General features: G+C 42.9%; 3 protein-coding genes across 7 annotated transcripts; 1 reads left to right on the forward strand and 2 right to left on the reverse strand.

The window, feature by feature from the left end:
* Positions 1–4,591: 4,591 nt before the first annotated feature.
* Positions 4,592–11,993, reverse strand: LOC126996057 (uncharacterized). The gene is made up of 7 exons (XM_050856110.1): positions 11,845–11,993; positions 10,770–10,972; positions 10,102–10,270; positions 9,569–9,776; positions 9,134–9,235; positions 8,339–8,768; positions 4,592–7,196 (listed from the first exon to the last, which is right to left on the reverse strand). Exons 1-7 carry the CDS (start codon positions 11,939–11,941, stop codon positions 6,147–6,149), a joined length of 2,259 nt encoding a protein of 752 aa, XP_050712067.1. The 5' UTR covers positions 11,942–11,993; the 3' UTR covers positions 4,592–6,146.
* Positions 11,994–13,905: 1,912 nt separating this feature from the next.
* Positions 13,906–16,651, forward strand: LOC126996059 (uncharacterized). 5 transcript variants are annotated; one of them, XM_050856112.1, is made up of 6 exons: positions 13,906–14,029; positions 14,307–14,386; positions 14,744–14,861; positions 15,048–15,184; positions 15,501–15,564; positions 15,760–16,651. In XM_050856112.1, the coding sequence occupies exons 2-6, from the start codon at positions 14,375–14,377 to the stop codon at positions 15,804–15,806; spliced, it is 378 nt and encodes a 125-aa protein (XP_050712069.1). In that variant the 5' UTR covers positions 13,906–14,029; positions 14,307–14,374; the 3' UTR covers positions 15,807–16,651. The 5 variants fall into 5 exon arrangements, with proteins under 5 accessions (XP_050712069.1, XP_050712070.1, XP_050712072.1 ...); XM_050856113.1 differs by having other exon boundaries at positions 15,763–16,651; XM_050856115.1 differs by having other exon boundaries at positions 15,057–15,184.
* Positions 16,361–26,334, reverse strand: LOC126996056 (transforming growth factor-beta receptor-associated protein 1 homolog). The gene is made up of 17 exons (XM_050856109.1): positions 25,712–26,334; positions 23,717–23,769; positions 23,430–23,526; positions 23,103–23,288; positions 22,709–22,942; positions 22,341–22,501; positions 21,695–21,833; positions 20,889–21,083; positions 20,604–20,792; positions 20,216–20,370; positions 19,804–19,914; positions 19,442–19,631; positions 18,796–19,014; positions 18,227–18,390; positions 17,903–18,065; positions 17,387–17,499; positions 16,361–17,019 (listed from the first exon to the last, which is right to left on the reverse strand). Exons 1-17 carry the CDS (start codon positions 25,763–25,765, stop codon positions 16,842–16,844), a joined length of 2,601 nt encoding a protein of 866 aa, XP_050712066.1. The 5' UTR covers positions 25,766–26,334; the 3' UTR covers positions 16,361–16,841.
* Positions 26,335–26,701: the final 367 nt, after the last annotated feature.

Genomic DNA, 26,701 nt, shown 5'->3' on the forward strand with positions numbered 1-26,701 from the left:
AACAGCCTCGAAAGGACCATCATGTATGCTATTGTTTGTTTTTCCTTTCTGTTCCTTTGTGTTCTTATGGTTTTTTTTGTCGTATTGCGTCTTTGTTGATGTTGTTGTATTGTCTTCCTCTATTTCTTTCTCTCTTTCTCCTCCTCTTCCTCCTTCCAAACCCTCATCATCATCTTTATCATTATCATCTCATTCCTCCTTCGTCCTCTTCCTCTCACCTTGAACTAATCACTTTCCTCCCACCCCGCCCCCCGTGACCACACTCCCCCTCCCTTCTCCCCCTCCCCCCCTTACCCTGCGGCTATTGGTCAATCATGCATCACACTCTCAGGCGAAGTAACCAGTGTCTTTGTTTACTCACCCCCTTCCCCTCTTTTAACCCTTCTATCCACTCCACTTCGTTCCCCTTCCTTTCCCCTCCTCCCCTCCCTCCCCTCCCCCTTTTCTAACACCAGCCAGGAGGTCCCCAGCGGCGGGCTTTTCATCGGCATAAGAGTAAATTGTTTGCACTATGGAAGATGAAAATAGAGAAAGAAAAAAGACCTGTTAGGATGTAAGGTTAAATAGTTACAAAGAAAAAGTAGGAATAGAATAACAATGAGGAGGAAAAAGACGAAGAAAAGATGGTGATGATGATGATAATGATGATGATGATGAAAGAACAGACGAAATAAAAGAATGAAAGGACGCAGAGGAACCCAAAGAAGAACAAGAAGAGAACAAGAAGAACAAGGACAAGAACAAGAAGAAAAGAAAAGGGAGAAGGAGGAGGAGAAGAAAGACGACAAGGGAAAGGAGAAGAATAACAAAAACAAGAAGAACAAGGACAAAAACAAGAATTTGAAGAAAAGAAAAGGAGAAGAATGAAAAGGAGGACAAGGGAAAGGAGAAGAATAACAAGAACAAAAACAAGAAGAACAAGGACAAAAACAAGAACAAGAAGAAAGAAAAAGAAGAGGAGGAGAGGAAAGAGGAGGACAAGGGAAAGGAAAAGAAGAACAAGAACAAGATGAAGAAGGAGATGGAGAGGCAGGAAGAAAAGTAAAAGAAGAAAATTAAAATCATAAAACACAAAGAACGAAAACAAGACAAAACAAAACAATATATATCCTATGAAGCGGAAAATAGGACAGAGAGAAAGAGAGGCAGACGCACGCAGTAAAGGTTATCTCGATCAGACCAACAAGACGATAAGGAGATTAATTTGCTGCTGTGTATATAAAAACAAATGGGATGAAACAACAACAGAGGAAGATAGCAAGATATAGAAACAGATATGAGTAATGGTGGTGGTGGTGGTGGTCAATAAAATTAATAACAAGAAAAAACACCTCACACCAAGCAAAGAGATGACCCAAGTGTTGTTGATGTTGTTGTTGTAAGTGGTGGTGAAAAAGAAAGAAAAGATAAAGATATAGAAGACAAAAAAAAAGAGAAGAAAGAAAAAAGAAAACAACAAAGAAACAAAGAAGAATAAAGAAAAGAATGAATGAATGAAAGAAAAAAGAGAGAGAGAGAGAGAGAGAGAGAGAGAGAGAGAGAGAGAGAGAGAGAGAGAGAGAGAGAGAGAGAGAGAGAGAGAGAGAGAGAGAGAGAGAGAGAGAGAGAGAGAGAGAGAGATTTACATAGAAATTCTGCCCACACAGACCCTATGCTCCAGACTAGGTGGTCTGTCCTTAAACCTAAGTGATTCTACATTAATCAGATGGCTCCAAAACTTTGCATTTCTACTTTAGTAAATATTAAGTTGAAGAAGTATCGGCCGAGCTTGTTTTTTTAACCTGATAGCAGCTGGGATCATGTTTCTTAATGGTCCCTTTCAGCGAGAAAAATGAGAAAAAAATCATCACTCACACAAACCAATTCATAATATATATCAAAGCATTTGTGTTCAGTTTATGTATCATCTATTTTTGGGGGTTAAATCACGGCACAAATTTGGCCCGTCGCTGCTACCGGGTTAAAGGAGTAAATCGTGTTGCACTGGACCACTGAAAGTGAAGCTTATTCCATTCTCGTACTACAACCTTGAAAAAAAATTTGGTGCATTCTGAATTTACTTGTTTACATTTAAGTTTAGTGCCATTATTTCCCGTTCGCAGTGTCATCGATCATAAACTATTGTGATTTGTTCACAAAATAAGACACAGACAGACAAACAGACAGACGAAGACAGAAAGAGTGAACTAGAGCAAACAGGCAAACAATCTAACACGCATTCAGACCACACAGTTGCCTAAAGTAGAAGGTGAAGAGCCAACAATGACGCAGCCACGCAACTCGCACCTCCCCAGCGTAATACCAACACCCCAGCGCCACCTGTGGACCGGTAACGAGGCAAACGTGTCGAATCAGCGCCATCTTATTTTTTGTGTGTGAGTGCAAGGGCAAAAGGGCAAACACCGCGTTGGGAGAAAGTGTAAAGTCCTAAGCCATTACTGTTGCGTTTGGTTGGTGTCTTTAGTAGGAAATGTGGTGATAAGTAGTGAATGGAGTAAAGTGGAATTAGTAATGGTAGTGATAATTGTAGTACGGTAGTAGTAGTAGTACTATTATAAGTAGTAGTAGTAGTAGTGCATGTTTTGTTTGTTCTGGAAGTCTGGGATATATGTTGTTATTAGGAAAAGTATATTTTTGTAGTGATCTGGATGGCACTGGTGGTCATACCTAGTTTATGAAGCTGACTGTTGTTGTAAGTTACCTGCCAGTGTGTTGAAAATAGCTTGCTTTTTTGCTACAGCACTGAGAGACAAGCATCTTTGATCATGAATGCTGCCTGCAAACTCAGTTGATATATAAGTAAACTTATTTGCACCACACAGTGCCAGAAGTTATGCTGTGTGGCATTGCTCTATCTAAATAATTCATAATTATGATTAGCAGGATGACAGATTTTAATGTGTTCTTTCAATAGCCTAAATTGTACCTAGGAACCTAGCAATATTTTTTTTTTAATTTCAGCTTGTTTCTTGATAAGTCTATGTAATAAGAAAAGACAATTCCTGTATCTTTAGTTAATTGTACTCATTTTTTTATTAGTTAAATAAATACATTCGTAAAGTTACCTTAATCGCTTCATTCTCATATGCTGGAATATAGGATTGATTTTGATTTTTAGCCCTGTCTGTGCTGGGTGAATGAGGGAGTTGCAGCACAGCAGTGTTATCAACAGGTAAAGGTACACGTACAGCTGCATGTTGCGTCATGTGCGCTTACCTCCGTCTCTTTGGCCCTTAAGCCTGTGTCGTGTGAGAACCCATTACCCCGGGTCACAGGCAAGTATAATGTCTGAATTACAAGAGTTTGCTTTCTCGGAAAAAAACATTTATCCATCAGCCTGATAAGGAGATGAACATGTGGTGGGTGAGCTGTGCCCCGACTGCCTAGGCTGGGATCGAACTCAAGCATATGGATTTTTAGTAAAAATAGAATCTGTATGGAGACAGAGAGGGAAGTTAATAGCCTCGGTAGTGACAGTAATGCAGGGAGAAATAGAATAGGACAGGGGAGGGCAACGGGGACAACAGAAAACGAAGAATTGTAAGGATAACAAAAGTGTTACTAACGCAGTGATGAGAAGAAAAGGGCACAAATGCTTGAAAGTACAAGGAAAAGGGTAAAAAATAAGTGATTCAAGCTGGAAACTATACTGCAATAGGAGGCTATATTGTGGTGAGGAAAGATAAATAATATAGTGACATTGACAAGCAGTGTGTGTGTGTGTGTGTGTGTCATTAGACTAAGGCTAAGCAGAGTTCAGAAACGGATCACGCTAAATGAATTAAAGAGGCTCTAAACCCATTACTACCCGGTTCTCTTACCAGCAGCATCTTATTAATAGCACCCTTGTGTAGGCATATATCATTGGCATAATAATTGTCTGGATCAACGTGTAAATGCTTTAAAATTGGTGGTATATAATTGCATTGCCTATTACCAATTGCCCACGATGAAGAACTGACTCTCAGGGCCATAACTTATAACGCACACACACCTACACTAGCACGACGAACAAAACACCAACAATAACTTACAACGAGCAGATACCTACAATGACGTAAAACACCTACAATTACTTACAACGACCCGACACCTACGATAACTCAAAACGAAGACACCTTCCATCAATGTTTCCGGCATAATAAACTTGGGGAACTTACCAGCACGTACACAGCGAAATGACAGCGCGGGATAGTTTTCAACAGCCGAAACACAGACAGAAAAGGCACGTGTGTTTCCCTGCAGCAATTCACACGGCTCGTCGAGTGGTCGGTTTGCAATGTTTACGTTCGCCTAAATAAAACACACGCGACATCCGCTTAGCCAAAGAGCTACTATTAAATTTTAAGAGTTTAGTGACACCAACAGGTCGTATCAAGGAAGCCAGACTCCTCGGTGCATAGTAAAAATAAAGGACATACACGAGTACAGGCATGATCTACTTGAAGAGAATGGCAGGCCACACGGAACACTTCTCTTCGCACACACGGTTAATGTCCACAAAGCCGTGTGTGTGTGTGTGTGTGTGTGTCACTGAAATAAGAAAAAAAGTATTCCACCATAGTTACCAACAGTATTCTACCTAGTGTAAGGGCACAATTCTTCCTCCGGCTGCTCCCGTCAGGGGTCGCCACAGCGGATCAAGTGTAAGAGCACAATTTATGAACGCTGATTTTAAGATAAACGTCAAGCTGATCACATAGTATTTTCTAAGATAAAAGTGACAGGCCGGTAATTTTGGCATATTATTTTGGGGGGCTAGAGGGCATCATAGGTTTATGAGATGGGGGGTGAGTGCGAAACGAGCATGTGCAGTTTGGATTTTTTTTTTTTAATTAAGCACTTTTAGGGGCATTTTGAGGCCGATATAGAAAGCATTGGGAAGTTATATAGCCCCTCTTAATTGCTCCCCCCCCCCTAATTACGGCCCTGAGTGAGTTAATGTCACAACAGATCTACATAGATATTCAGACAACACATATCCTATGCTCCGAACTTGGTGGTCTGTCCTTAAACCTAAGTGAAACTAAATCAAATATGGCCACTAAGACTGCATATCTACTTTTAAGGAATATGAAGGATATGGTCAACTTGCCAAGCAGCCAAACTACAATTTACCGGAACAAAACCAAAATTACTTATTGGTTGGTTATAGTCAACTAACTTGCCGCCCCTTTGGAGCACATTAAACAATATAAAGCGAGCCAAGAAAGTTTATGGGTGTTTCTAAATGTTAGTAATTAGTAAAGAGTGAGGAATACTAAACATTATTTGTTATTGATTATACTATTCTGTGTTGATATCCTTTATTACAAAAATGATCTATAATCCCGCAGATTAGTGCTAAGAAGAGACAACAATTTTCCAAGGGCTTATAAAATAATATACAAAAAAAGTTTGATTATGATTGAAATTCTTTAGAAAAGCATAGCCCTACTATGGCCTAACTAAAATATTCAGATAGGTTACAATTTGTTATCATGTATAGGAATGATAAAGTACTAATTCTAGACAGTTGGGACAAAATGTAAACGCAGCAAATGATACAAAGTGGAGTCAGGAAGGAGGCAAAAAATAAAAATAAAAATAAACAAATAAAAATGGAAAATAGGAGAGCAGCGATGGAGCAAATTAATGATGTACAAAATATATCTGTTGAAATAGGAAGCTGACCAGTACACCATCCTATAACTTTATGCCGATGAGAATTTCACTGCTTCTTTAATCTTGAAGTAAGTTTTTTATTATTTACTGTAAGGGAGTCTGGGGGTGATACTCTCGTGTTAGACTGTCTACCTCTCCTCCTCTACCTGTTATGTCTGAATGCTTTCCCCCTGCTGTATATCAGATTGTCGTCCTGTAGCTTCTGTATGTCTCTTTCAATGTTTTTATTATCCCCATCCTTGTGTCTGTTTCTGCCTATCTTCTTCCTTGGTTGTCTGTCAGCAGTTCTTCTATAATGTCTGTCTATCCACATACCTTTCATCCTGTCAATCTCTATTTGCCAGTCCATCTGTTTCTTTCTCTCTTGTCAATCTGCTTCTTCTAAGTCTATTTGTCAGCCTCCATTTCTCTCCTGGTTACATATCTTATATACTTTCTTCTATACTATCCCCCTGTCTTCCTCTCCTCCTGTGGGTGTCTGTCTATCGGCCACTGTCACTCTCAGGGGTTCCCAGCACCTCCGTCAGTTCATTGAATCTGATCCGCCGTTTGGTGGGTGAGTTGAGGCCCTTTTGATCCTGCCACTGCCCGAACCTGTGTACTTGCTGAGGTCTCTGTTGATGCTGCTGTGACTTCTGCTGTTGTGGCTTATGTTGCTGCTGCCAGGGTTTTTGCTGTTGCTGATGTGACTTCTGCTGTTGCTGGGGCCCTTGCTGTTGCAGCCGGGGCCTTTGCTGTTGTTGCTGCTGCTGGAGTATTTGCTGTTGCTGCCAGGGCCTTTGCTGTTGCAGCTGCTGCTGGGACATTTGCTGTTGCTGCCAGGGCCTTTGCAGTTGCTGTTGCTGCTGGGGCCTTTGCTGGTGTTGCTGGGGCCTTTGCTGCTGCTGCTGGGGCCTTTGCTGTCCTCTTACTGTCAGGGCTTTTAATGCTAATCCCAGAGCAGGAAGAGTGTTGGGAGCTGTGGTGGCCGGGCAGAGTCTTGGGGTCATAGCGCTGGCAAGACTAGAAAAATGTACACCTTTGATCCCCAGGCTGGTGTTAAAGGTTCCCTGATTCGTGCCCCTTACCATTCCTCCTGTATATGTTCCCTGAGGTGCTCCACTCCTTTGCATGAAGGTGATGGTGGTGCCCCGAGAGCTTGAAGCACTCGAGGGCTGCTGCAAGGTGGTAGCTGTGGCTGCTTGAGTTTTGGGAAGAGGTTGAGTGGACACTAAGTTTGAGGTGGAGGAGGAGGATGGGCAAGGATGTACCTGCTGTAAAGTCGAAGTGACTGTTATCTGTTGTACCCTTTGAGGCTGAGAAAGAAAAGGAAAGGGAAGATGAAGAGAAGGACAAGTGGAAGAAAGATGATTAGGAATAGCAGGAGGGAAAGATGAAGAAGGAATGCCAGGAACAGGGGGTCTTACATGGATGCCCTTCAGGCGAGGTGTGGGCCGGGGGCAGGCAGGAGCAGGAGCAGCAGCACAAAGTCTTGACGGCGGTGCTTGTGGTGGGTTGGCCAGAATGTGTTTCAAGAGAGGACGAGATTCAGCCTGCACCAGAGATGTGAAGGAAATAGTAACCATTATTTAGTTTAACATACTATGTAAAAAAAGCTTCAAACTTTTAGATATTGCTTCAGATCCAGCAACCCTTCAACAGATTTAAACAATATTCAGGGCGCAATGAATGGTAAAGGTGTGTGTCTGGCACTGTTCTCCCAGCCTCACCCTAATCCCCCATGCCAACAGGATGCAGAGTTTAGGAATTTATACCCAATGCTTAACCCTTTTCCTGCGATCTTATTTAAAATTAATTAACACCTCAATGTGGAGCATTAAAAAAAAAAAAAAGTCCCTCAATAAATAAAACTTTGCTTCCTGAGCACAAATATATAAATATTGTAATGCTACAACATTTCTTACCTAAGTAATCAGCATCTTGCAGAATAAGCTTTTTGCAATACTGTACGTGCTGCTTGACGAAAGATGCCGATGACAGATATATGCCAGATGCTTCGGGTATAATAGGTAGCGCAATTATCTTTTCACTAAGAAAACATTTTCTGTTTATGTATTTATGTTCAATCACTTGATACTGAATTTTCTGTAATTCTATAGCAAAAAAAAAAAAAAAAAAAAAAAAACTGCCGTACCTCAGCGTGAAAGTGTCGTTCATCCCTACTCGACATTATAAGGGCTACTGAGTACAATTCAAACAAAATATGATATATGTTTGGAAACACTGCAGCAGATGCCACATATTAATTTCCATATAATTTCCATGCTACTTTGAAATTATCCTGGCCCATATGTGGGACACTTGCAGGCAACATCACCAAAGTCTGTGTCTCATACATGGGACACTCGCAGGGAAAGGGTTAAGATAAACCCTAATATGAATTTCTTTTTTTAAGTTCAAAGGTCATCTTACAGGCCAGCAAATATGGTAAGTATCATAATTAACCAATTTCTAACATAAATAGAGAAATTATTAATCAAAGCCATGCCAGTAATCATCCTCATCACCAGTGATAAGTCTTTCCCAAACAAAATCAAAGAATTACAAGGCAGACTTTCACTTACACATAAACCTAAAAACAATTACAATCTGAGTTCAACATATCACACTACTCCCACACTTCCCTTCCTCTGAACACACACACACACACACACACACACACACACACACATACCTCAGAGTTTGGGGTGGGCGGGGCTGGGTTCCTGGTGAAGGTACGAGGAGTGGATGGGGCGGGGTCAGAAGTGGAGACCTTTTTCTCCCCTCCAGAACTCCTATTCCTTTCCTGCTCACTCTGGGTGTGGGTGTCTGAAAGATCAATGTCTGTGGTCCAGTTGATGTCCCTGAGCATTTCATCAAGAGATTCATCGATGTCCATGGCTGAGGAGTGGGCATGTTCCTGGGAGTGTGGGGACATTCTGAAGGCAGACAAGGACGAGGTGGAGGTGGAAGGTAATGATGAGGATGAGGTGGCGGTCCTCCCCTTCTTGGCGCTGGATTCCATTTCTGTTCCTCCTGAGTCCATGTCCCTCCCTCTGACTCGCCTCTTGTAAGCTGTAGATTGTTGGGAGTCAGTGATGCCCTCAAGTGATGACACCCCAAGCCTGGAAGAACAGGTGGTGGTCAGTGTGCAGCCATGAATTTGCATGAGTGATATAGATGTGTACTATGTGTATCCTATGTATGAAGGCTAAAGAGTGAGCAAGTAAAGTGTTTTGATAATAATATGAAGGATTGTTGATAAACTGTCTCATAGTTCAATTTATATAAAAAAATAATATATTTCAGAAGTAGGTACTCACCTACATGTGAGTGAGTGTGTGTAAGTTACCAAAGTCTGATTACACTTTAAACTTGTGATCCCCAGCCAGTCCCTTCCTGAATAAGCTTTGAAGCTCTGCATGCATGCACGAACACATGTACATGGACACACACACTCAAAAATAATGAAGAGATAAAAATAATTTACCCCCTCTGAGCCTCCAGCTGCCTTAACTCCTTCTTCATGGCTTCAATTCCTCCAACCAAGTAGTCTCCTTCCTGCTGTAGCTCCCTCAGCTTTGCCTGCAGCCTGAAGGGTGGAGGCAAAAGAAGAGTTAAAAAGATACCTCCTCCTCCTCCTCCTTCATGTTGCCTCTTTACTGACATAACATAACAGGCAGAGAAGGAGAGGTAGACAGTTGAACACATGAGAGTATCACAAAAGACTCCCCTTAGTATTACTCTCAGGGTGCAAAAGAAAAAAAGTTAGAAAAGGTGTCTTCTCTTCCTCCTTCTTGCCTCTGTACTTTCTTCTACCTGCCTACCTGTGCTATATCACCAATAATAATAATAATAATAATAATAATAATAATAATAATAATAAGAAGAAGAAGAAGAAGAAGAAGAAGAAGAATATTCTCACCCCACCACCTCCTCCTGCTCCTCGATGGGACACTGCTGCAACTCGTCCCTCAGCTTCTCCATTTGGGCAATTTCTCTCTCAACAGACGCTGTTTTCTCTTTCAGCCCTGCAAGCTCCCTTCTCAGTGCCTCTGTTTCCTCTTTCTCACCTTGTATTTGCTTCTCCAGTCTTTCCCTCTCCTTGTCTATGTCCTCCAGCACCTTGATCTCTGTAGGGAGGTTAATGTGTTAATGAGCTAAAGGTTACAGACAGGGAAGAGGCAAGGAACTCCCCAGTGTTAACATAAATGCCATGGCCGGATTAATAATTGTATGAGGTATAGTAGAATTAATTATAGCAATGGTAGTAGTAGTAGTAGTAGTAGTAGTGGGAGGAGGAGGAGGAGGGGTAAGAGTAGTAGTAGTAGTAGTAGTAGTAGTAGTAGTAGTAGTAGTAGTAGTAGTAGTAATGGTAGTAGTGGTAGTAGTAGCAGTAATATTAGTAGTAGCAGCAATAATAGTTGTAGTAGTAACAGTAGTGATAACATGACTCACCACAACTCTGTCTCGTCTCCTCCATCCTGAGCTGGGCCAACTCCTGCACCATGGCCTCTCGCCGCGCGGGGATGGCGGGGTTGTCCAGCCGCAGACTGCTCCAGTGGTCCCGCAGCAGGGCCTCGCTGCACGCTCCCGCGGCCTCCACCTCGCGGCTGCACTGGGCGTCCTGCAGAGCGGAGGTACAGGTGGACAGATGGAGGAATGCAAAAGAATGATCGTGACTTGGGGCTTATGTTCTGAACTAACAAGGAATGGTCGTAACTTGTATGGGGCTTATAATATTATGCTGAACTAACAATGGTCGTAACTATAAAGAGGCTTATATGCTGAACTATCAAGAATATGATGGATCAGATGTAATGAAGCATGATTCGATCCTTCCCTCACAATTGTTATTTATGCAAAATGCCCACCCCACCACTTCTTCACAAATATATAACGAAATACCAGGAGATAGGAGTAAACGCATGGCTCCTGCAGAGGGTTAAAAAAGGGAAAGGGGGAAATATATCAAATAAAAACGTGTTACAGTATGAAAACAAAATGATAAATACTATTCGAGGGTATAGGCCAAGCAAGTTTACCAAGTACATCACGTGGTTTCTTTAGCCATAGCCAATACAACCACCCCTCACACCTTCCTTCCCTCCGGCCCCTTCACATACCAGTTCGCGGAGTATCTGCTGCTGCTCCTCTTCCTCCTTGGCGAGTTCCTTCTTGAGGTTGTGCAGGAGGAGCTGGCTGGAGCGGAGCCGCGTGTTGATGGTGGCATAGCTTAGCCGGGCCTTCTTGATGCTCTCCTCCAGCTCCTTGTTCTTGGTCACGAGGGACGCGTACTCCCGCTGGTCTTGAAGTGAGGCCTCCTGTACTGTGGTGGTGGTGGTGGTAGACGTGTAGGTGAGTATAGTAGTAGTAGTAGTAGTAGTAGTAGTAGTAGTAGTAGTAGTAGTAGTAGTAGTAGTAGTAGTAGTAGTAGTAGTAGTAGTCCTAGTAGTATATTAGTAGTAGTAGTCCTAGTAGTATATTAGTAGTAGTAGTCCTAGTAGCAGTAGTAGTAGTAGTAGTAGTAGTATAGGAGGAGGAGAAGGAAGTGGAAGAGGAGCAGATAGCTAATTTTGGGTTTGCTCTTGTTTCACTCAAATAGTAGGTAATGTTAGCTAGTCCTCCAAAGATAAGCTGGGCCATCCCTACTTAAAATATTCTGAAAGTAAATTAATGAAACGGAATAAGACAACTGGTTCTTTCTAACGGACATATTATTTCCCTCAACCCCTGCCTATGACACTTTAGGCTATATACCTATGTAGCTTATTTGTTTGGTTACATAGGCTGTAATTCGCCCCATCAGAACAAAGGAAGCACTTTGTTGACATGCTTCGACAAAAAAAAAAAAGGAGGAGGAAGAAGAGGACGAGGAAGACGATAAAGTGAAGAAGGGAGGAGGAGGAGGAGGAGGTGAACGAAAACGTGAACTTATCATGTAAACAAAATAATTCTAAAGTTTACTGAATCGGCACGTCTCTCTCTCTCTCTCTCTCTCTCTCTCTCTCTCTCTCTCTCTCTCTCTCCAATTAATACACTTCAGCTTCAGCCATGAACTATGTCACCACACACTTATTCACTAGCCTAAAGTATATTAACGTTAAGCTGCGCCTTTCTACCGCGTGGCAAGGCTTGAAGTTACCATGACTCGCCTCGTGCCTCCCACCCTTGTTAACATTACTCTCTCCCTCCTCTCACCCTCGTGCAGCCTCTTCTTGGTGGCCGAGATGTGGTCCTCCAGCTTCTGCATGTTCTTGAGGATCACGTCCAGCATCACCACGTTCTCGTCGCTCATGGTGAAGAGTTTGGGCGGACTTTTGATCACTACCTCTTATAAGTGAAGTCTGCGGCGTGTTAGGATCAGCTGACTCATGTAACTTCTTTTGGCGGGTAATTCTTTTGTACGGTGCTTGATTATAATTACTGTACGGATGCTGACAGTTGTTCTTTTTGTTATTATTGCTGCTGTTTTCATATATAACGATACTGAAACATACGCACATACATATAGGAAAGGAAAGGTAAGAGAAAGGAGGGAAAGGGAAGAGAAGGGAAAAGAAGGAAGGGGAGATGATTGATTGATTGAGATGAAAGAAGAGAAGAGAAGGGAAGGGAAGGGAAGGGAGAAAGGAAAAGGAAGGAAATGACGGGACCTACCTACATATATTATATACATACATAAAACTTAACCATACATACACCTACACACTCAAGCATACTTATATACATCCTTCCATCAGTGCATACAAACACAGGCATACAGGCATAGATCATAAATTATTATATAGATACTACGTGCAGCATTAACATCATATTCCTCCTACATTTTCTCCTTATCTTCAGTGACCTTGTTTTCCAGAGGCAGAGTCAAAAAGGTCATGAGAGAGGTGGTAAGGAGATGGGGAATGTGAGGCCACGCACAGCTATAGGTAGTGTATGCTAATAATAATAATAATAATAATAATAATAATAATAATAATAATAATAATAATAATAATAATAATAATAATAATGATAATAATAAAATGAACTCTTATTCCTCATATCTCAGACACACACATACATTAATTCATACATAGGCAACATACATACATGGGCTACAAACGTACATAGCCTACATATCTTAATTAAGGTATATCAGCGTGAATAAACTACTGCATGAAACACAAGAACATTGGCAAATACGAACTCATGTTTCTTGAAAATTCTATAGCGACACACATGTATGGAGGTCTGGTATTATTATTTCTAAGGCTGTTCCCTGCGGCTTCCTGTTTTGCCTCTGAGCCTCTTCCTGTGTGATTAGACAAGCCAAAGATATCCTTATGATGTAGAAGCCAGCACAGTAACTACCACCACCTGCTCTAGTACAATTTAACTATTTTTATAAGTAGTTTGCTAATAAAGAAAGGAATGAACCCAATCTAACCTGAGCTTTCTTTTAATCACAACCACCACCACCATCACAACCTGCTCTAGTACAATTTAACTATTTTTTTTTAACTGGTTTGCTAATAAAGAAAGGAATGAACCCAATCTAACCTAGGCTTTCCTTTAATCACAATCATAGTAACCACCATCGATCACCTCCTGTATCACAATTTAATTTTATATACTTTACTTTTTTAAGCACTTGCCAATAAAAAAAAGCATTAAACCCAATCTAACCTGAAGATTCTTTTAATCACAAGTATTTTATTCAGGAGTTAGGAATTATGCATTGTGAAGTGTGTAACTTTCCTGTAATCAAGTTGCCTGTTGCAATCTCCAGCTCTCAAGGTGAGTAGGTACCATGTGGAAAACCAGCTACTATAAGCTTTGAATTATTCTATTTAAGTTTTCAAGTCTGCTTAATGCTGCAAATGTGCTTTTATATTCAGAACTGTAATGACAGCTATCCTTCTGCTGCAGCTGGGAACAGGAATGCAGCTCTGGCAGTTTCCTTTTCCTTAGTTTCGAAATACTGCCTGGGTTAGTGAAATTTTCATTATGTTTACAATGATCCCAGCTTGTCACACACTTTAAAATAGATGCACTTCCATGATTACCTCCTGGAGGATGCCTTCACTTGGACTTGCAGAAACAAACACAAGAAAAAAAATCCTAATGAACCTGTGGTAAATACACAGCCAGCATACTCTGTTTACCAATTCTACATTACCTGTTGTCAAAGAAATTGAGCAACAGCCTCTGTGTAACATGTATGATAAAGAAATCCCAATTCTACAAACAGCCGTGACGCACAACCTATATCTCCAGGCACCAACAGGATGCTCTCAGTCAGCGGCATCACCAGGACGGAGCGGCAGCAGTAGCAGGGCGATAAAAGTTACCTTCAACACAGACACAGGAAACCAGCATCACCTAAATCAACAAAACCTAGGTATGGTAAAAAACAGATTGTCCACTGACCTCTTTCTATTAATCTTTAACATCTCTCTTGAACTACCAGATACATACTCCTGATTCAGTCCAAAATACAGCTCAATCCACCATATTATGCCTGTTCCAAGATCTGGCTGTCACTCTGTAAGGTTTGATGCTCCTAAATGTTGCAGCATAATTTAGCACAAACCTGTCCATGCATGTCAAGTTAGTAATAAGTCACCAAAATTTTAAAACCTCCCTGTTGCTAGCCTTGGCCTACCACTGCCTTTCAGTTCCTTAAGTGGAAATCCGATTTGAAGCACGAGGCCAAAGTCAGCAGCCTGCAACAGGAGCCAAAAATATGCCTGATCAGGTAAGCACACCAGGAACAGAACATCTAAATATCATCTGTTAAGAATGGGCTTTGATGACAGACTGATTCTTACTACCATGAAGTAAACAAAATATAAATATATTATATAGAAACTCAGCAAGGAATTCATAATCTTATTTCTTTGATATTTTCTAGTTAATAAATTTCTGTCATGATACTTCACACACCTGAGAATGTTCTAAATGTTGGCTGTTACTGAGAAACCATTACACTTTGAATTTTTGAGTTTGTAAATTTCACTCAAAATATTGCACCAGGGTGAGATACAACTTTCTATGCTGGCTTCTCATAAGAAATAATTAAACTCTGTCTGTCTTAATATCACCCTTTCCCAAGACACAGCTGCTCCTGTATGTTATCCTGACCGGCATCATGCTGGTGCTGTGCGTGATGGTGGCTATTACCTGCCTCCTGGTGCACCACAACCACAACATCCGCCGCCTCCAGCAGGAAGGTCAGCTCCTTCCCTCGTCTCACCTCATCGATATACTTGTGTTGGCCTTAACAGTAATGTGGGTTGTGGCTGTAGCATAGAGTGTAGGGATATGAGCACAGGTGTGTACCTGTGTGTTCAGCAAGGCAGGGCTAACAGACATCCCTGACGAAGCATACCAGTACATTAACACCCTAACCCACATAGCCTCAGCAGTCAGGAGCAGGAGCCACACCCGCCGGGCCACCCTCAACAAGGGCCCGGGCCAGGGCAAGCTGGATGATGACGGCTACGTTGCCCCCCGCCAGGCTACTCACCCAATGCATCCCCCAGACTTTCGCTCTGTAAGTCCCCTCCTTATACAGCGCTTACATCAACACACAAATGTTGTAGTACCATGCAAGTGTTACTAAGTACCCACTTCTGTGGATACTTAGTAACACTTGCCATTATCTTTCAAAAAGAATGTGCCATATAAGAGCTTATTTGTTCTTAGAACTAAAACACTACTACGGTACTTTCAACTGCCAACAGTTACTTGGAATTTTATAATTCCCTGCTTTTATAAGGTACAATATTTATGTAGTGAAAAATTGAAAGTTATAGCACAGTAGCATAATTTACTTTCTACTGTGTGCCTATCATGTTTCACTTCCCCAGCCTCAGGCTCCCATGTACATCACCCAATCAAGCAAACCCTATGAAAACATCAGCTTGGACTCAGGTGGGTATTTGTGATTTATCAGCAAAATTAAATACTGTTTGATACAGACTTGCACACAAATTCATTGTATGAAGTCTGTACTTTCATATCAAACCATATGTTCCTTGTTTTCTACCCAGTAACAAATGTTTTATGGCTATGCATATAGACATACCTTCCCTGTGAGTATTCAAATGTTATTCTTTTTTCACCCAGCAGAATCAGGTCATTCCTATGAGTCCATGGGCAACTTCCAGGCCTAAGCCGTACCATCTGTCAAGGTGTTTTTTGATGGGGGAGAGAGCAGTCTGTGACTTCTACTGCCTGATTAAGTGTTGGTATTTGAACATCAATATTATTTGTAAGAAGCTCCTCCACTCCAGTATTCACAAGGATATAAATGCTGTAAGCTTCTCATGCTCAGCTAGAGAAGCCTTATGACCATCAGAATACTAAACTATTATGAATATCATAAACCTTGTGAATGACTATAAAGATGTTGTGATCAGCAGAGAGCAATGGGTTCCATTTCATTGGGTATAATGCCCTCTCTGACTTAGTAACTTCTCACCTAATTTTGGCTTCACTGTTTTCTTGAGGCAATTTTGTTTTCTGTTCTCTGTATATGTGAAATGAGGTGGATTGAAAATAATTTTAATCATATATAGTCAGAAATACAATGCACCTTGTGTTTGTTTTGCATGTTGAGGATTAAGATAGTCTTGTAAGAGTTCACACATAAAGTGTCATTATAAGACTTTTCATAAAAAAAACTGATATGGTACTTGCTTTATCATTTGGATCACTTCAAAACTCATTCAGAAAACAAATTTATGGGAATAAATGCAGATGACAGAACTTATATTCATAAATTTATATGATTCTTACTAATTACTTATAAGTAATCTTATGTCATACGATCACTGGTTACTGTTCCACTTAGTCTTAAGAGCTAGTACTTAACTTGCTTTCACCGACATGAATAAAAGGTGATTTCCGAAGATGTTCATCAACTTGACAACTCTGCTGCATATAATTAACATAAAAAAGGCAGCATTCTTCATCAAATGTTGTGCAAAATAATAAATAATCTCCGAGACTAAGTCTATCAATGTATGTTTTCTCAATCCTGACTAGAACACTAACTTTCCATCTATGGTCCCAAATCACATGAAGTAAGAGTAAAGCCACTGCGTAGTTCAGCTGATAACTAGTTAGACCGAGAACAGAATCAAGTCACTCACAAGGAGAACACTGGTCTTTCAACCTTATTCTGAGTCCCTGGGCAGCACGGCACATCACAACCGGTACTGGCGGGATGGTGTGGAGGTAGGGGAGACGTGGGCGGCCTGGAAGACAGTGCCGGTGAGGGGACACACACTGGGGTCTGGGGCGCAGGACGGGTGGGCCATGACTCCGTTGGGGTAGATGGTGAAGGAGCAGGTGGTGAATCCCCGGTTACACACACAGCAGACCCTGAGGCACCAGGCAATAGGATGATGTCTTGTGTTGCAATTTCTCTGTTATTGCATTTACATATGTTTTCCCCCTCCACAACCCCCTACCTACATACACCTTTTTTTTTTTTTGTGGATATCAAACATGGAGTGAAATTCTACTGTTATCAATCAAATACAGTTATGTCTCTCCCTTTCCTTTATGAAGTGTTACGATGAAGAATGTTTAGCACTAGCTAGCGAATGCTTTGGCCATCTTCTATATTAACATGTCTCTCCCGGTTGATTATGAAGCCGAAATACAAGAATTAGGATGACTTATTGTACTATAACACTGCAAATCAGACATTTCTGGGTATCCTATAACTAGTCTTTAACAACCTCACCTGTTAGCAGCAAGAGGAATGGGACCCATGTCTTTGGAGACCTTATAGAGGATGAACTTCTGTTGGAGGTTTTCACTGCGTATAAGAGTCTGCTGAATCTTCTTGATGCGACTCTAAGGGGGCAAAAGATAGGTCTCAGGTCTCACACTCTCATCTTAGGAAGGGATTAAGCAGGTTTGAAATGTTGCAATATTGAGGAAGTTATGCCAAATTTCAATTAATATGTACTGATGGAGATACTCTATAGTTAAAGTATGTAATATGCTGATAAATTTATGTATTATAATGATGGCACTGAAAAATTAAACCAAATATACATAAGAAAGGTGAGTACAGGCAAATAATCCCTACACCAGAAACAACCAGCTACACACCACATTCCATGTAGAACCAACCACAAAACTATATGTAGGTATACCAACACTGCCAACATCAATAACACTGGTGCTGCTAATTGCCACACAATCGCTGCTGGGACTCTTACTCTAGGGCATTTGTACAGCACTTGGGCCCCACCTGATGCATGGAGTTCCTGAGGGCGGCACGAAGGTAGTGGTGAACAATGGGCAGGGACCAGGTGGGGGGCAGGAGAGCCAGGACGGATGACACCTCCAACTCCTCCGCGTGAACAGACAGAAGCTCTACCGCTGGTGCCAGTTCTATGTCATCCTCACTGCCACTACCCAAGGGAAAAAAATCTTCATATTATACCTTAGAAAAATGTAGCATGTCTATTTGTGGTTGATCTTAATTTCATAAATAAAAACATTTGTTACAGCACAGCAACATCTATTAGTTGTCACACATACCACTGTGGTAGTGCCTCCCATCTCGACTTACCCAGGCGGAGGTCTGAGGTATATCTTGAGCAACTTGAGGAAAATGTTGGACTTGACTTTGCTGTGCGCTGCTGCCCGGCTCTGGGTGATGCAGTATTGCTCAGCGGCACCAAAGTCCTTCAGCTGGTGCACCAGCATGGACAGGGCCTTCTCGTGCTCTCCAAGCTGCCACACACAAAACGATGCATTGTTCATCCAGTGGTGAGGCAGGATAAAATTGAGGACTAATTCAAATATGATATGCATCTAGGTGGTGGCAATGGTAACAAAATAGTATTCCCAATTCAACATGAATTTATTTCCAGCAGATGTGAATGGGGTGCAGGGTAAAAATGACTTAACAGAGAAACAAAAATGATGATGATGATGATGTACTCATATCACTGAAGGAATTTTTAAATATACAATTCATATTCAAAGATTGTATCTGCCACTGATGACTGTAGATAAAATTCCAAATTCAATGAGTATTTTGTGGCCACTAAAGTGATGACATACTTGACAATCAAAATAAAATAAACTGTGATTTTTATATGTTCTTAAATGAATAAAAAAAGACAAGGCATATACCCGGCCAAACACAGCCGCTGTCTCCACATGAAGGTCAGTGCCCTGCAGCCGTGCCAGGACAGACTGTGGCTGGTAGTGGCAGGAGGAGCTGAGGAGGTCCTGCAGCTTCGTCCGCGCCTCCCCCAGCTGATCAGGTGAGGTGGCGTCCTCCCCGGCACCCATCAGTCGCACCGCCTCATCCACGTAGTGAAGGACAAGCTCAGTGTGGTACTTCTCATCCTGCAGAGAAAAAATAGTTTTGTCCTAAGTTTTGTGTGTCTCACCCGAGGCTAAACTTTCCCACTTACGAGCTCACAAGGATCCTTGACATCATGCTTTTCTTATAGCTTTATGTTATACATACAACAAATGATTCAAAGTTCAAATAACTTGAAGAGTTCCTATCTAATACACAAAAAGATGAAATATCAATAAATTACGATCATAATCTCACTTCCCAGCCATGCTGGATAGAACAATCAGAAGCTGAAGAGACAAATCAACACAATTAACACCCACATTACACATTCTCATCATGAAATTGCATTTCATTCAGTCACTGCTGCCTCCACAAAACACCTGGATCATGGACCAGAGTAGGAGTCAGTTCCTAGACTTTGCAGGGCAAGGGAACACAGTCAACCTGAAAACTCTGCTAAATGATCACCTGCAGCTTTTTGGTGTCAATGAGGTAGTGTAGGTAGCCCAGCCTGGCCTCCGGGTACCGCTGGAGGGTGTGCAGCACTCGGGAGGGGTCCAGGGAGGCCTGCGTCTCTGTAAATACCCGCACGCCCTCGGCTGCGTCCCGGTCCAGAATGAAATCTGTATAGCGCCACACCACACTGGGATCTGAGGAGCTGAGAAAAGAAGACTGTGACTGAAGGCATTCAACTACACATTACTATTAATATCTATTGTGTTCCTTTATACACCAAACCAAACGCTTGCAGCTTCAAGATTAATCCAACAGCAGGAATTAGTGCGCATACCATGACACTGATCAGTCGAACACATAACAAACCAACTCACAGAATCAGGCAGTCCACCAGATCCTTGATTCCCCTGAAGTGTTTGTCTGTCACCTCCTCCCTGACGAGCTTGGTCAGCACCTCCAACGACTTGTCAAGGTTACCGAGGACCCTGCAAACAAGAAGTATATGTAGACTGATATTCACCATCAGTGGCCCCATTTCCCAATCTTCTAACACCAAGGCTAGTTCAGGCACACCCATAGAATTGTAAAATTGCCTGTGAAGTTTTGAAGTTTATAAAGTAGATAAAACAATCTATTTATATGGTCACCAAAAACAGGCAATGATGTGTCATATGCATCATAATTCATCACATAAAAATAAGAACTCTGTAGCCATTACTGTGAAGCTGAAAATATCAAGTTAAGTACCTGCGTAGCTCCTCATAACAGGTGGAGACCCAGCCTTACCTGTGGAGCTTGGCCAGAGCCGAGTATTGTTTGTGGTCCAGCAGCCACTGTGCACACTCAGGCAGGTTGCAGGCTATGTCAGTGTGGTCAAGGAAATGTAGCAGGTCAGAGGAGTCCCCCTCAGCCTGTAGCTTGATGATGGCTGTGTCCACCTCCTGCAGGACACACCAAGAGTCTCTATTTATTGATGAACTACACAGTGAGAAAAACTCATAGAATACTAAACCTTAACAACAATAACTACCTTTTTCTCTCTCTAAAATTATTCCAAAGAGCAAATGTTCCCATACCCTTTCCAGAGACAATTATAACTACAGTAAATGTACTTAATCTTATGCACCATTAGCTATCATCTCAAGTGTGTATCTGTGGTTATGCCTCAACGCACCATCCTGTGAGTGAGGTCCCCAAGGTAGCGAAGATGGAGCAGGAAGGAGAGCATGAAGGTCTTGGCATCAGCAATCTTCTCCTGGTTCCCGTGCATGGCCTGGCTGATGTCTGCTAGTTGGTGCAGTGGTGGCTGGACACGAGTGAACTCCATCGAGGAGGGAAGCAGTCCTGGGAATAAGCTGATAACCTGTGAGAGAGAGCACAGTCACATCTTGCATACTACTACACCTTGGAAAATACACACACAAACACAGAACAAACACACACACATGTACACACTCACCTCCCTCGCATCCACACCACCCTTCAGAAAGTACTCCTGTGCCTGGTCAAACACCCCATGAGCCAGCTTGATGAAGCCCGCTCGCTGCAGCAATCTCCGGAACAGCTGCTGGTACTGCTCCTGGCTCATGCCCACTGCCCCGCTGTGCTCGGCCAGATCCACCGCCTCCTCCACTCGCTCACTGACCATCAGAGCCTTGGTTGGGAAGGAAAAAAATATCAGTAAAGTTTTTAAGGATCATTGACTTATCTTTAGTTGTAGGTTAGAAGATAAACTAGGAAAGAATACTCTAACAAAACCCAAGATAATACCAAAATGCAAAGAGCAATCAAAGCCCTACTTGGCCACAGCATTTCTTACTGGATGAACGGGCAGAGTGAAGGCTTCTCGTTTCTCTGGTCACGGTTTGATTCCCAGCCATGACAAAGTTCCCCCAGTGACATAAATGAATTTCTCATTAGTGATAGAATGAGCAGAAGGTCCTTAACCCCTTGACTGTGGATTTCCTACAAGAAGACATCACCAAGCTACAAAAATGGAACAAAAAGTGTTGCTACAAATCAATGACGAAAAATGTAAAGTCATGCATCTTGGAAGGGGATATCCAGCATACCAATACCACATGGGAAACACTCTACTATCCACCACAGAGGCAGAGAAAGACCTAGGAGTATATGTTACCAGGCTACCAGTGAAAGCCAAACCCGTGTCAATTGCAGCGGATGGGTTAAACTGACCTAAAGCTACCTAAAACTCCTCTTTATACTTCATGGTCACCAAGAGTTTTTCTGAGGCCTTCAACTCACCTCCACCTGCATGGTCCAGGGCTGGGGCATGAGGCAGGACACACAGGAGCTGGCTGCCACGTACACCTGCCCATCAAAGTTACCCACCAGCTCGCCGCCAGAGAAGTTTAGGGACTGCTTGTGTTGCTGGTCTATCAAGCTGCAGGAAAATGAGAATACACATCAGAGAACAAATTGCACATGTGATAAAACAAACAAAATTAAAAACTAAAAAATAATAAAAACCATAGCTATTACTAAAAAAATAAAAAATAAAAAATAAATAAACTAGATTACTGTAAGGCAGGCTGGAATTTTGTATAGATTAGGTTGGTGTTTAAATCAAGTAAAAGTAGTTGAAGAAAGGTTAGATTTGGTGTCGAAACAGGTGTAAAATTTATGTCCAAGAGAATGGGTATAGGAGAGGTTATGTTAGGCAAAGTTAGACCATCTTTTGTAAACTGGATTGATAGATTAGTATATTTGATCTTTCTTACTCATATTACAAGGTGTCCCATCCCAGGCCATTCCCTTGAGATCAGTCCCAACAATATCAGTGCACAAGACACCATTCCCAAGGAGCTTTCCATGAACCACCTATCCAGCACCCTATCCCACCACTGCTTTCCTCTTTTCCCCCCATCACAGCCACCCTCAGTCCCCTCACCTGTACACACGTATGAAATGGCTGGTGACCGTGATGATGTAAGGGTGGTAGTAGGAGAGAGCCACGATGTCCTCGGACCACTGGATGGGCGGTCGCTCTGAGATGCCGGCAGCTGTGACGAACATGCCCAAGTTGCCGGGCCCAGCCAACAAGAATTCCTCCTACAGGAAGAAAGAGCCCATCTAGCTAAACAAATAAGCAAGACAATAGTGACAGGATTGTTATTTGAATTATCATAAGAGAGCAATACAGATTAGTTATATTTATATATGTTAACTGCAGTGAGAAGCTTTTCATCAAATGGACTAGAGAATAAAAAACTTATGTGATTATAAAGCATGACTCCATCAAGCACTATCTGACTCCACCTTTGCTATCCTCTTGACGTGTGGGTATGTATTTGCTACATCATAGGGGAACAGGTCCTGGCGTGTCCCGGACTCCACGTTGAACACCGAGTACTGTCCCTGCCCTGCCACACACACAAAGTTACCGTCCATGGCAATGTTAACAGGCTCTGGGGTGGAGAGTTCCCTCAGGAAGGAAACTTTGTCCTCATGCAGGGCACACAGCTGGATGCACCGCCTCTTGCCAATACACAGCTGCAAACACACCAACACATTGCTAACAACAACATGAATTTGCAAAACAATAACTTAAACCTGCATTCCTATAGTATAATACAAGATCTTTTGGTAAATAAGCATATCCCCCAGAAATTATGGCTGACAACTATAATATACAAGCAACCACAAACCTCACCTGTACAGTGAAGGGGTCTAGGGTGTTGGGGTTCTCGTTGACACAAAACACCGTCACATTCTTGATCTTGGGTCCAGAGCCAATGGTGTTGAGCACATCAGAGTCAAGGAGGTACAGGTTCCCATCACTCAGGGCCATCAGGCGCCCTAGAGCCGAGGCTGTCTTCAGCTGGGTCACTGGCTTCCTCTGGTGGCAATGGAAGTACCGTTCAAATGAGATCACACAGTATAGGAGGCAGCTTAAGGGGAAAAAATAGATACAAAAAAGCAACAGTATGATGTTCAAGACTGGCTGCAGTTCAACCTGTCAGGAAGGTTATTGACTCACTGTCCCGAGGTTCTTCTGAGTCATCTTGTTGGTGGAGTAAACAATCTTGCCGGTGGTTTCATGAGTCCTCTCTTCCACCAGATAGTGAACCACCACACTGCAGAGGAAAGCAGAGCCTTAACAGTGAACCTAAGGAAGCAGATAAAGGCTGCCATGACCTCATAAGAATAGTACGACTTTACTTCTTTGAACCATAATAATAACAGTAATAATGATGAAGTAAAAACCCTGTACAGATCCCATGTCTGGATACAACACATGAGAAAGATAGCATTGTAGAACCATACCTTTCATCTGAGCCAAGATAAAGATCACTTCCACTGGCCTCAAAACATTCAATCTGAAACAATCAGTGAGCAATGTGAATGGAAAAGATGGGAAAAATTGAGGAAAATCTTGGTAACAGATCATGGATAATAGACTAGGAACATTTGGCTATTATTTTAAATAATTAAGCAGTTTGCAAGACAGTTATTACTAACAATTATCATATTATTATTGGCTCAATGTATATTTCCATGTCTACATAAATCCATATGACTGATTTGGTTAGATTAAGATAAGGGGGACAAATGGGGTGAAGTCCCTTCTCCCCCATAAAGAGGTAACGTTAGGTTTGGTTTGATCAAGGTGAGGGGGATCAAAGGTGGTCAAAGCCCCTAGACATCCTGAAGCCCTTAAACCCTCACAACACAATGAGAGAGGCAGACTCTGCTGCTGCCAGAATTGAGCATTGTGTGGCTATTACTAATTAGTCCCCTGTGTAGGAGGGAGGATTCAGGGGGCAATAGTGCCATCAGGGTTAGGGGCAATGCCTCCCTGATAAGTTATGAATCACTTACAGTAATAGTAAAACAAATAATATAAAATGAGGATAGAAGTCATGGTAAATCTTAAGAATAGCGGCTCCTAGTGGGTGCGCATTTAGGGCATGGTGTGGTGGTAATTACAAAATTTCTAGCGCATACAACGAGGTTTTGACAAGCGGACAGGGATGTTTATGTCACAAGGGGTGTATTTTTCTGCGTGGGCTCTTCCTTTTCTTAACCTCGGAGCTCGCAGTCTCATCGCCCATCGACTTAGAAGAAATCGTGAGGCCAGCATGGAAAAATACACTCCTTATGACATAAACATGCCTGTCTGCTTGTCAAAACCCCATCGTACATGCTAGAAATATTGTAATTACGGTAATACTTTCTAAGAAGTCCGCCTCCCCCTCCGCCACTCCAGCTCCCCCTACCCCCAAGACAAGCCTGGGGAACTGTGGGGAACTGGGGTTTGGGGGGAAGCCAAAATCACTGAAATATGGGCTTCCAAAATTTCCCTAGAAAAATCCCTAAGTTAAGGAAAATTACCTACATGTGGGGGGGGGGGGGGTCCACGGGGGGGGCACAGCCCCCCCTTGGTCAGGAGGTCGTAAAGTTCGGTTGGAGTAGTTTAAATATGCACCCCACCAAAAAAAAAAAAAAAAAAAAAAAAAAAAAATTTTCCGGCACACCATACATGTGGGGGGGTCCAGAGGGGGGTGCAGCCCCCCTTGGTTAGCACGGGGGCAAGGGGGGCTGTTAGGTTATAAAGTTAGGACTTTCCTTACTTTCGAGATTAGGGAATTTTCCTTCACTTAGGGATTTTTCTAGGGAAATTTTGGAAGCCCATTTTTCAGTGATTTTGGCTTCCCACCCCAAACCCCGGTTCCCCAGGCTTGTCTTGGGGGGTAGGGGGGGCTGGAGTTGCAGAGGGGGGAGGTGGACTTCTTAGTAAGTATTACTACTGTAATTACGAACACACCGTGACCTAAATGTGCACCTGCTAGGAGCCACTATTCTTAAGATTTACCTAAGTCAGGAGCCAGACCTCAGCCTCCTATTGCTGTAGCCCTGTTACCTTGAAATTATGAAACTAAAATTGGTCAAAATACTAGATGGGTCACCAGAAGCGAATGCACACACTGGACAAATATTTAGTTATCAGTGGATGAATGTCAGTACCGACTACTTGAACACTGCATTAGTATCACCTGTAAATAATGTACTCAGCCTCATGAGTATGACAACAACACCTAAAATAAGCCGCATGATGACGGTGTGGGTGTTATAGCAGTTAATGTGGAATGGGGGAAAAACAGTGGGTATGGGGGTGAGGGTGGACGGTGTTGGGGAGTGGGTGCGGATGTGTGGGTGATGTGGGTAAAAGGTGTGGGGGCGGGACAAAGGGTGTGGGGGCGGGACAAAGGGTGTGGGTGTGGAGGATGGATGGTGTGGCTGGGGGGCGAGTCTCCCTACCTTGAGGTCCACCCGCGCCACCACGGACACCAGATCAAAGGCCTTCAGAGCCATGTCGAGTCACTGCCAAGTATCTCCCCGGGGTGTGCAGGCCGGGGCGTCCTCTCCCCGTGGCAGCGTGGGGGGCTGGGGGGCACACCGGGGCTCCTCGCAGCAGGGTTTGTGTACACGCCGCCGCCGCCCCTTTCTATCAGCTGTTCTGAGCTTCTTCTTCGTGGGTGTTTTATGGGGCTAGTTAGCTCTGACGCTTCCGTTGGTATTCTCAGTTGTTATGCTTGTGAGTTACCAAGGAAATTATATGAGTCAAGATTTTCCTTTATTATAAATTTATTACACACACACACGCACACGCACACACACAGCTCAGTGGATAAAGCTCTGTCCTGTCAAGCTCCGGCCTGGCAGTGGCAGCCGGTAGGTTCGACTCTAGCGGCGGTCGAGCCCCGCTCAGGCCGGGATTTTTCCTGTGACAACTTAGCAAGGAGCGGTTACTGTCTCCCCTTGAGCAAGGAAGATGGTGGGTGGGCGTAAGGTCCCGATATCCAGACCTAAGGGGCGTGCCCTTATCGGGAGGGTAACCTATTTACTAGCGGTGACGAGTCCAACTCGTGATCAGGCCGTGGTGAATCTCTCACGCGCACACACACACACACACACGGAGAGAGAGAGAGAGAGAGAGAGAGAGAGAGAATCACAAAAGATCCGAGGGAAGTCCACACGTACGCCACTGACAAGTTCCTTATCACAATTTATTTCCACGCCACGCCTGCAAAACAACTGTCATCACTTCTGCTTGACTGACCCTTTCCGCCCCGCCCTCTCATAGAAAAATAACAGCAATCCAAACCACGATCTGAAATGAATAACCGAAACTTATGAGCTCTAACGTCATTAAGAAGGTCCAGTTAATGCCCCGCACGCGCCTCGTAGCGTGGCAGGCATGCCAAGTGGCTACCTGCTGCTCGCCACTCCCAGGCTCCACCTTTCCTT

Source organism: Eriocheir sinensis, chromosome 9 (assembly GCF_024679095.1).
Source record: "Eriocheir sinensis breed Jianghai 21 chromosome 9, ASM2467909v1, whole genome shotgun sequence".
Classification (NCBI taxonomy): domain Eukaryota; kingdom Metazoa; phylum Arthropoda; class Malacostraca; order Decapoda; family Varunidae; genus Eriocheir; species Eriocheir sinensis.